The following is a 10300-nucleotide window of genomic DNA, read 5'->3' on the forward strand; positions in this document are numbered from 1 at the left end:
TGCAAATTCTTCTTCTCGACTGGTTTTTTTTCTGCGTTAGGGTTTCTTCTGGCGGAGAGGGAGGGAGGGAGGCGACTGAAGAAGGGTGAAATCCGGCGGGAATACTACAAAATATGTAAGCACATCAGAAATCTAGCGCGAAAAATGTCGGTCCGTTTTGGCGGGAAATCCATTTCTGCTGAAAAAACTTTCACAGTGTGACAATTTCACCCCCCTTATAATAAGAAGTAGTTCATTTCGGTCCCTAAACTCCTATAAAGTTTCACAATATCTCTTAAACTTTATAAATCGTGCAAATTGGTAATAGACCTCACCACAATGTTTGTATTTTTCTTGTTAAACACTTTTGAACATTTTGCATTAATTAAAGGTAAATTTGAGAATCTGTTTATTTACTTTTGAAAGTGGACAATTATTTTAGTACAGACATAAGTAGAAATGTATACACTTATTTTGGGAGGAATAGAGTAAAATATTGAATGTCGACAGTATTTGAAATCTGATTTATTTGAGTTCTGCTATTTATTACTATCGTATTTTTTCAAGTTCGTGTATCATTTGTGCATAACCAGATCAACACATTTCTATGTTGTTGTTATTAACTGACTTGCATTTTTATTTATTAAGTAGTTGTGTTTGGGCATACCCGTTCATGAATCATTAGCTTAACCCGTTAATATATGGAGCTCATCTTGAACATAGACACCCAATGGATTATCGTGTCCCTTGAAGGCATCGTGAGAACAGGTTCTCAATCTACATTTTGTCATGATGATATCTTGAAGTTGTCTTTGAGTTTGGTCCCTATATATCATTAGTTAAAGTCCTTTTATGATCATTGGATGATCTTTTTACCTGTTATCTTCAGGACCCGAATGACATTAGTTGCTTGGACACCCATTATTACTATGAAAAAAACGTTGTTCGTCATCAACTATGACACAGAGTGATATTAGTCAGGTTGTGTTGTTATGGAAGTATATATGTTGTTCTTATTGTTCTTTTGTCCAGGTGATGTTTATAGGTTTTACTAACATCTGGTAGTCCCTTAAAGACGTTGATTTTTCAATGATATATAAGATACAGTAAAGTGTTAGATACAAAAAGAACATTTTTCAGGTAATTTCAAAGTATAAACAGAGGTTTGTTGTTGTTGGTAAATGTAATGTGCATTGATGGGGAGTTGGGTGTCATAACTTGCTTATATAAGTCTATTGAGAAGATTGTGCCTTTAGAAAATACTCAGATGTCACAACCTTTATACAATTTGTAGTCACTGCGGCTTGTGTTTGTAATCATCGATGTCAGGTAATATAACATAGCGTGGTACATTGTGAAATCAAGAAAACGAAGCAATGATATCTTGTTCCATTCGTATCGATTATTCTTACTGATAGGGTTTGTGAGTTCGTCTTCCATGTTGTTGTTAGGGTTTCTAATCGATCATAAGTGGAGAATAAATTTGGAAACGATTTGTTAATTATATAGGATTGGTGGAGAAACGAGATTAATACGGTGACTTGATTCTTGTAGTCTGCCGATATTAAATAATCATGAATCACAATGCAAATAGACGTTTCTACCCTTATTCATTATCATTAAATGTAAATTAGCATATTTATTGGGATGGTACTAATAAAACAATATTTTTCCATAGCTCATTGATTACTAATAATTAATGGCTGAGATTATATCTCATAGTTATCACAAAATACGGAGTTCTCCCTTGAATGACCTTTTATATACATGTATATAGAAGTATATAACATGTTTCAAATACAACATATCTTACTTGTACAACCAACGGAACCCTTATCTAAACCGTCCATCTCATTTTATTTTTATTTTGTCAATTTTTTAATTGATACTCTGTAACTACCTTTTCTATATCATAGAATGCTCATCATATATGAACTAATTAATGATTAAAACAATGTTTCATTAATGAAATAATGTTATCAAGTTTTCAAAATGTTACATTCATGAAACTAATTTCTTTTTAGTTAGGAATCATGAAAGTAATTTCATCAATGAAATCATATTATTCAGTTTTCAAAATGTTCTATTGACGGAATCATATTTATTTTTTAATAAACTCAATTTCATCTTGGTTACAAACCATGAAATCAATTTCATTTTGGTTAGAATACATGAAACCAATTTCACTTATGAAATAATGTCATCCAGTTTTCAAATTGTTTCATTAATGAAACCAATTTTACTAACGAAATCATGTTATTCGGTTTTTTAAAAAACGTTCCATTAACGGGACCATATTTTCATAATAAATCAAATTTTATTTTGATTAAGAACCATGAAACCAATTTCACTAGTGAAACCATGTTATTCAGTTTTAAAAAAATCAAGATGAAACGATATGATTTATGCGATGAAAGGGGATTGAATACGGGGAAAAGAACATTTCAACGGGTTGAAACTTTTAAAACTTTTTTTTTTTCCAGTTTTGCCATTTATTGGATAAAATAATAATACTTTTATTTTTTATTTTACTAAAATAACTCCTTTTAATAATGACATTTGATCGGGAAAATGAATGAGATTGGTTTGTAGGGTTTGCGCAAAAGGGAGCACTTTATATTTGATCGATCATCTCTCTTTCTCTCTCTCTCTCTCTCTCTCTCTCTATATATATATATATACATACATACATACACACACATACAAGCGAATGAGAGTTAAGAGAAGAAGTGTAAGAAGAGATCTAGACCTTTGATCACCTTTAATCTCAAATTCATCAATAAATCACGCTTGATACAAAGATTGATCTGATGCATCTCATCCTAATATACATCAACTAATACAATAATCATGATGCAACCAAACAACACAAAAAGTTTTTTAAACCATAATAAATACATATTATTTGTTAAACTTACCCACTAAACTTAAGATAGGATCATAACGTGACATTATAAAAAGGAAAAGAAACACACTAAAAATATAAAACACTGAACCTCATATCATATATTAAATAAAACATCAAATAAGTGTCTGATTAGAGGTATTAAGCAGTAATCAATAAAAATAATAATGAAAAACCTGTTTACTTTTATTATAATACAATTGGTTCATTTTCCATAAACCCAAATTTTCATTCATGGTTAAACTGGGTGGAATGAAAAGTCATTCTCATTCTCTGTCATTTTTATTCTCGTTTTCATTCCCCAACCTAACCCAAACAACCCCTAAGTTTGGAATACAGACATCATTTACATATTAGCAACATATAGTCCTGATGATCAATAAAATGGGTTTGTTAGGTAATGTATATTTCCAGCGATTAAAGACGACTAATTATCATATACTATAACATTAAACAGTCAAGTTATTGAAACAATGTTTTTTTTTATCAGCATTTTATATACTTATATTAGGTGCGACTTTTACTAGGGTGTCATTAATTTTTTTTAGATGTACCTATCAAATAACACGTATTAATTGATCTAAATATCTTTTTTTTGAAAAACAATATTAATCTCGTATTTTCCAACATCGTTGATCACCAAAACCACCACTATCACTTACCACCAATCATCAACTCCACCCACCACCCAAACATCATCAATATTTATTAACGACACATCCATTTCAAATATAAAAAGCTTCAAATTTTGATTGATTATAGGTATTTTTTTTAAATATATAATATTTATATATGACAAATAGAACAAATAAAATCACACACCCTATTCATATTTGGCGATGTTTGAATTATTGGCATCCTATGAGGTTAAAGACTCACATACTGTTAGGTCAAAGGCTATTTGGTGATTACAAGTATCTTCAATTCAACCATTAAAAAACAATAGTAAATACATTATATTATATCTGTCTTTTTTGTTTACTTTGCAGTATATTATCATTACATTATATTTATACCTAAAGTAAAAATGTATGAAAAACAACAATAAAGTAATTTGGTTATTTGTTATTATTTCATTTCAATTTTGAAGTTATATTCTGCCAAACAAACATGCAGATTTCAATTTTCTCTTGGAAGATTCCATTTCAATCCCGGCCAATTAAAAACGCAACCAAATTTCATTCCAGTTATTTTTAAGTCAAATTCTTTTGATGTATTTCTATTATACGAACCAAATTCCCAATCAGGGAACTAAATACCTCTTAATAGTTCAATTAAGAAGCAACATCTGAATCGCTAAGAGATGAATCTTGTTTGGCAGAAAAAAAATATGTCTCTTCAATGGTTCTAAAATCATCTGAATGATTTTGTATCTTGCGTCTCATTTAACCATTAAGCGTCCTAATTTCATTGTAAACAATTAACAAACAATTATATCATGAGAGTCTCTTAATCACTCTGACCACTTAATCATTTTGTATCAAACCACTCAACAACTGACAAAAAACCCCTAAATTTCTCTTACATGGCTTACACGTCAGACATGCATACATAAATGGACTACTGCTCATGAAGACCAAAGACGAAATCTGTAATAAAATGCTAACCGCAAAATATCTGGTTTTCTCGAAAATCAAGTAAGCCAAATTGGAATTTCCTTAATCTACATGGGCAAGTTTTGTAATTTATTTTATTTTTAATAAAAAAATAAATACATTGGTTTAAAAAAGTCAATGACAATAAAATATACCAATTTTCGTACCTAATTTCTGTTCATCATGAAATGTTGTCACACACAAATGCTTCATTTGTCTTGTTCCATTAACACGAGAGACACGTGTACCAACATCATCTTCATTCCGATTTGCTCACAAATCACGTTAACTTTTAGGGAAAATTGTATCAAAATTGAACCAACTTTCATCTATTTTTTGTTTTGAGGAACCAACTTTCAAAATCGTCATTTTAAGGAACCAACTTGCACCTGATTCTTATTTTGAGGAACCAATTTTCAAAATCGTCATTTTGGGGAACCAACTTGCACCTGATTCCTATTTTGAGAAACCAACTTGCAAAATAATTATAAAAAAATAATTAAAATTCGTTTTTTTTCAAAAATTAATGCAATAAAATATATTTTTCATTTTAAATCTTGTTTTTTTAATTCAGATTTCAAATTGAACATTTAAAAAAAAATCCAAATTACAACAATAAAAATTGTTTTTTACTAATGCAAAAAAAATCAATTTAATAGAAAAAAATCAATTGATGCAATTGATTAGATATAAAAATCTTGAATGTGATATTTAATATTTATTTTTTATTGCATCAATTAATTTTCTTCTATTAATTTTTTTTTTTGCATTAGTTAAAAACAATTTTTATTGTGGTAATTTTGAATTTTTTTTAAAAAAATGTTCAATTTGATATCTGAATTAAAAAAAAATGAGATTTGAAATGAAAAATAGATTTTATTACATTGATTTTTGGAAGAAAAAAAAACGAATTTTAGTTATTTTTCTATAATTATTTTGCAAGTTGGTTTCCTAAAATAGGAATCAGATGCAAGTTGGTTCCCCAAAATGACGATTTTGAAAGTTGGTTTCCYAAAATAGGAATCAGATGCAAGTTGGTTCCCCAAAATGACGATTTTGAAAGTTGGTTTCCTGAAATAGGAATCAGATGCAAGTTGGTTCCCCAAAATGACAATTTTGAAAATTGATTCCCCAAAATATTAATTAGGTGAAAGTTGGTTCCATTTTGGTGCAATTTTCTCTAATTTCTATAATAAAAAACATAAAGCGAACTACAAATTTGGTCCCTCTTGTTTGCTGAAAATATCACTTTTCATCCCTGTAGTATTTCAAATTACAAGGTAGCCATTATGGTTTGGTCTCTCTTTCTTAAGGCCATTAAAAATTTCATTAAATGAGGGACATTTTAATCATTTTATCGATTTTTTTGTCTTTTACGAAATCAAAAACAATACAGAGCAAAATCATAAGATCGATTTTGATTAGATAAGAAATCGATAAAATTGAATAAAATATTTCTCATTTAGCGGAAAGTTTTAACGGCTGTTAGAGAAATTGATCAAATCCTGACGTTTTTACAGATCACGATGGTCATCTTGTAATTTTAAGAGTATATGGACAAAAAGTGTTATTTCCAACAAACAAGAGTGACCAGATTTGTAGTTTACTCTAAAACATATATTCACGGCTCGCTAAACACCACTTTAATGGGTTGGGTTCAGTCAAATAAAACAAAATTTGTATTTGAATGATTAATTCTTAATACCATTTTTTTTGAATGAAAAAACCATTAAATTTTATCATTTTTAACGATTAAGTTCTTGAATATTTTTTCTCAATAAAATAAACCATCATACTTTTACAAATTGGTTGTTTACTTTCTTTTAACAAAAAAAAAAAAATACATGTAACCGACTAGAAAAGTTTTAAAATAGCGTTTTCAAACCTTGTATCATTCAAAACCCACAAAAACATCGGCATCACTCCCACTCGCCGCTCCTCGTTGTCACATCGTTATTTGTTTTTTATATCACCTATCACGTCATTAGCCCCTACCATTGATAAATAATAGGGAGATCAATGGCTAGGGCTAACAACATGATACGCGATATGAAGAACGACCATTGATGGGGCAACAAGAAGTGGTGAGAGGAAGCTTTACCATTTTGTTTGCGAGGGATTTGATGGCGTAGGGTTTGAGAACGATAAAACTGATTTATGTTTCTTTTTTATTTTAAATAGTCGTAGTCGGTTACAAGTAGTTTTTTTGGTTAAAATGACGTAGGTAACTAATTTTTAAAAATTGGATAATTTATTTATTAAAAAAAAAAATGTTCAAGCACTTAATCAATATATTTAATAAAAAAATTAAACACTACAATTAAGTTTAGAGTGAATTACATTTTTAGTCCCTATAGTTTGTTCAAAAATTAATTTGGTCCTTATAGTATCATGAATTTAGAAAATTAAACACTATCAATATAAATAGTTTGTTTTATGGACCAAATTCAACAAACCACAAATGTGACGTGAGTAAGGGGATGTTTGTTTACCTCTTAATAGTTTTATTAAGAAGCAATATTTGAATCGTTGAGAGGTAAATCTTATTTGTAAAAAAAAACGGTTTGCCTCTTAATGGTTTTAAAACCTTCTGAATGATTTTGTATCATGGTTATCCCTTAACCATTCAGCGCTATAATTTTATTGTAAATAATTTTCAAACAATTATATTTCATTTTAAATTATATCATGAGAGACTTTTAATCATTATGACCGCTTACTCATTCTATATTAAATCATTCAAGAACTGCACAAGAGTTCCTAATTCACTCTAAAATATATAATTTTATATTAATATTTTTAAATATTGGTATTAATTATTATAACACTAACGGACTCCGTTAATTATTTGTGGGACCCGCTAGTTTTTTTTCATTAAATTAATTTATTTTTGTAGAAAAAAATATTGTTATTTTCACATGCATGCACATTGGATCCATGTGTGTCGACCGACTCTCGTCAATGATAAAAACAACCATTTAAAATTCGGAAAACCGTATTTATTTTATTAAATATATTTTAAATACTTTATTAAATAACACCAACCAACTAAGCTTTTACATAAAAAAATATTTATTTATTTAATAAAAATCCACTCCCAACAATGTATTTCATGTGAATAAAGAAAATTTTTATTTACAAACCTGATTTTATTGTGAATTAATAAATAAATAAGAGCTTAGCATATGTTTTTATTCATTATGAATAATTAATTTAAAATTTTATAACATTTATGGAAATATCCCTTGAGTTCTTGTTTGTTTTACTGGTTCACAACGAAAGTTACGTTTACAACTGAATCTGATTCTATATTAATTATATCATTTCAGATATAAATACACGGTTCAAATCCTTCAAAAAAGACTGTCTTTACCTTGACCCAGAACGAAAACGAAACCAATCTTATAAAAATCATGAATTTTATCGTATTAAAGATTTCTTGTTTTACCAAGTTTCGTATCATTTATTACTCAAATCAAACAACAACGACTACAACTATACTTTGCCTACATTCTCGTAATACAAAAAAGACAGATATTTAGTCATTATTCATATACGATCATATAAAGGAAAAACTTTACACACTTTCCCTTTTTTTCAACACTTTCCAATTTCAAAAAATAAAAAATCTCAAGAAAATCTCATAAGTTTGTGTAAAAAGACACCATCTTGTTTGCATTTCATGAACTAATTAAAGAAAAAATAAAAAGAAAATCTTGAAAGAAAATAGAGAATTCTGTGACAGGTTCTTTGCTAGGGTATAAAACTCAGGGACTTTTGTCTCTCTGTTCCATAATAAGCAGCCACCATATCATCTGACCAAGACTTTATACCAACAATTTCCTCATTCTTGCCAGTCTTTTCTTTCTCTTGATTTCTTCCCCAATCCTGTTACCAAATCTCTTATCTTTTTGATCCATACACAATCATGGATGTCCAAGATCAGACCACACATGTTGCCATCCCTTCAGGTTTCTTCATCTTTTTTCTAATCAATTGATCCACTTTCCCAAATGGGTTTTCTTGATTTCTGTGTCTTGCTACATTGATTCTGATCGCCATTGTTGATTTCAGTACATCCATGGCGGTTTCTTGAAAATTTTCTTTCTAATTCCAACTGGGTTTGTTGATTTCTTGCAGGAAACGAGCATCATGGGGTTCATTTATGTCATAGATGTGGATGGGCTTTTCCAAACCCACATCCAAGTGCTAGACACAGAAGAGCCCACAAGAAGATCTGTGGAACCATTGAAGGTTACACTAATTTGATTGATTCAGGAGTGGTTTCAGATGATGAGCACCATCTTGATGATGATAAAGAAAAGACCCCAAGTGAGATTTCATGTTTTTTTTATACAGAATCTGTTGTTTGGTGTGCTGTTTAATTGATTGAAATTGGTTTTGTTCTTTAAGGTCCAGTGATTGAGAAGAGGATTGGGGGAAGATCTAGTAGATCTGAAGAGGATTTGTTTTCAGATGCAGTGACTGAATTTTCAGATAGTGTGGAAGATAGATCTGTTGTTTATCAGGATTCAAACAAAACTCTGGATAGAGATTTGTTTTTTTCATTTAAGGATGCTGAACATGGTGGTGAGCATCTGTTTTTAAGTTATAGTTCTTATAGAAATGTAGGTTTTGTGATTGAATTGATGTGAATATGATTGAATACCACCATTTGAGCGATAATTTGACCTTCAAAATATAACGGAGGGGTTTATGTATAAGAATCCTATTGGAAAAGTTCACATAAATGTAGCGGATTTTCATTATTCATGATATCATGTATTTTTATTCATGATATTCATCGTGGATAACTTTTATTATTTAGGGTTATTCATTACGAATTGTTAGTTCTTTAGTTTCTCAAAATATTTTGAATAGTTGGTTCATCATGTATAACAGTATAATAACTTTCAGTATTCAAAATATCATGCATTTTTATCATGAATATTATGACATTCATCATGAATAAGTCTCACTACTCAGGTTTATTCATTATGAATAATACTTGAAATGGTTGTAGTATATACCATCTTAACCCTGAAATAATTAAGGTTCTCATCCGAACCCACCTCCTAACTAGTATGCACCATCTTAAAGTTTTCTTACTAGTTCCCAATTTTGATTTGTAGGTGCTAATGAGGTGTTAAATGCTCCCATAGAGATCAGCAAAGTCGATGCAAGTCTTACGATTTCCGAAAATCTAGATACCCATGTGGAGAAAAACGGAGAGACTAAGATAACAACTATATGTGATTCAACTGAGGCAAAACTTGAGTCACAGCCCCTAGATGCGGAATCAATTGATCTTGTGGAGAAACGGGTGGAAAAAGTTCAAGAATCTCAAGCATCTGAAACTGATGAGCATGCTGTTCCATTGACTGTTACCGAAGAAGCTAAAGATGCTGGATTTCAAGCTTCAGAGCTGAGCAAAACGACCCCTGAAGTTTCGGAGGTCGCTAATGGTGAAAAGTTAAAACCAGAAACTGTGGGTGGAACTGATTGCGAGCATATTTCAGGAGTCGTTGAAGAATCTGGAATGGATCAAAGGACCAATGGAATCAGTGAAGAAATGAAGCATGAAAAGTTGGAATCGGATCATGAACATGCTTCAGAAGTTGTCAAAGAATCTGAAACCGATCAAAGTGCAGAGGGAGTTGGTGAAGAAATCAAAAAGTTGGAATCAGATTATGAACATCCCTCAGAAGTTGTGAAAGAACCTGAAACCGATGAAAGCAAGCATGAAAAGCTTGAATCTGATCATGAACATCGCTCAGAAGTTGTGAAAGAACTTGAAACCGATGAAATCAAGCATGAAAAG

At 30.2% G+C, this 10300-nt stretch overlaps 1 protein-coding gene across 1 annotated transcript in view; it reads left to right on the plus strand.

Moving 5' to 3' along the window:
• Positions 1 to 8294: 8294 nt before the first annotated feature.
• Positions 8295 to 10300, plus strand: part of LOC112520896 — a 4333-nt gene continuing 2327 nt past the window's right edge. Inside the window, exons 1-4 of the mRNA XM_025129520.1 lie at positions 8295 to 8450; positions 8620 to 8811; positions 8893 to 9069; positions 9612 to 10298. Of these exons, the coding sequence (XP_024985288.1) occupies positions 8408 to 8450; positions 8620 to 8811; positions 8893 to 9069; positions 9612 to 10298 (1099 nt within the window). The 5' untranslated portion in view covers positions 8295 to 8407. The remainder of the gene's footprint in view (positions 8451 to 8619; positions 8812 to 8892; positions 9070 to 9611; positions 10299 to 10300) is intronic.

This window comes from Cynara cardunculus (assembly GCF_001531365.2).
Source record: "Cynara cardunculus var. scolymus isolate 2C chromosome LG 11, CcrdV1, whole genome shotgun sequence".
In the NCBI taxonomy this organism is placed as follows: domain Eukaryota; kingdom Viridiplantae; phylum Streptophyta; class Magnoliopsida; order Asterales; family Asteraceae; genus Cynara; species Cynara cardunculus.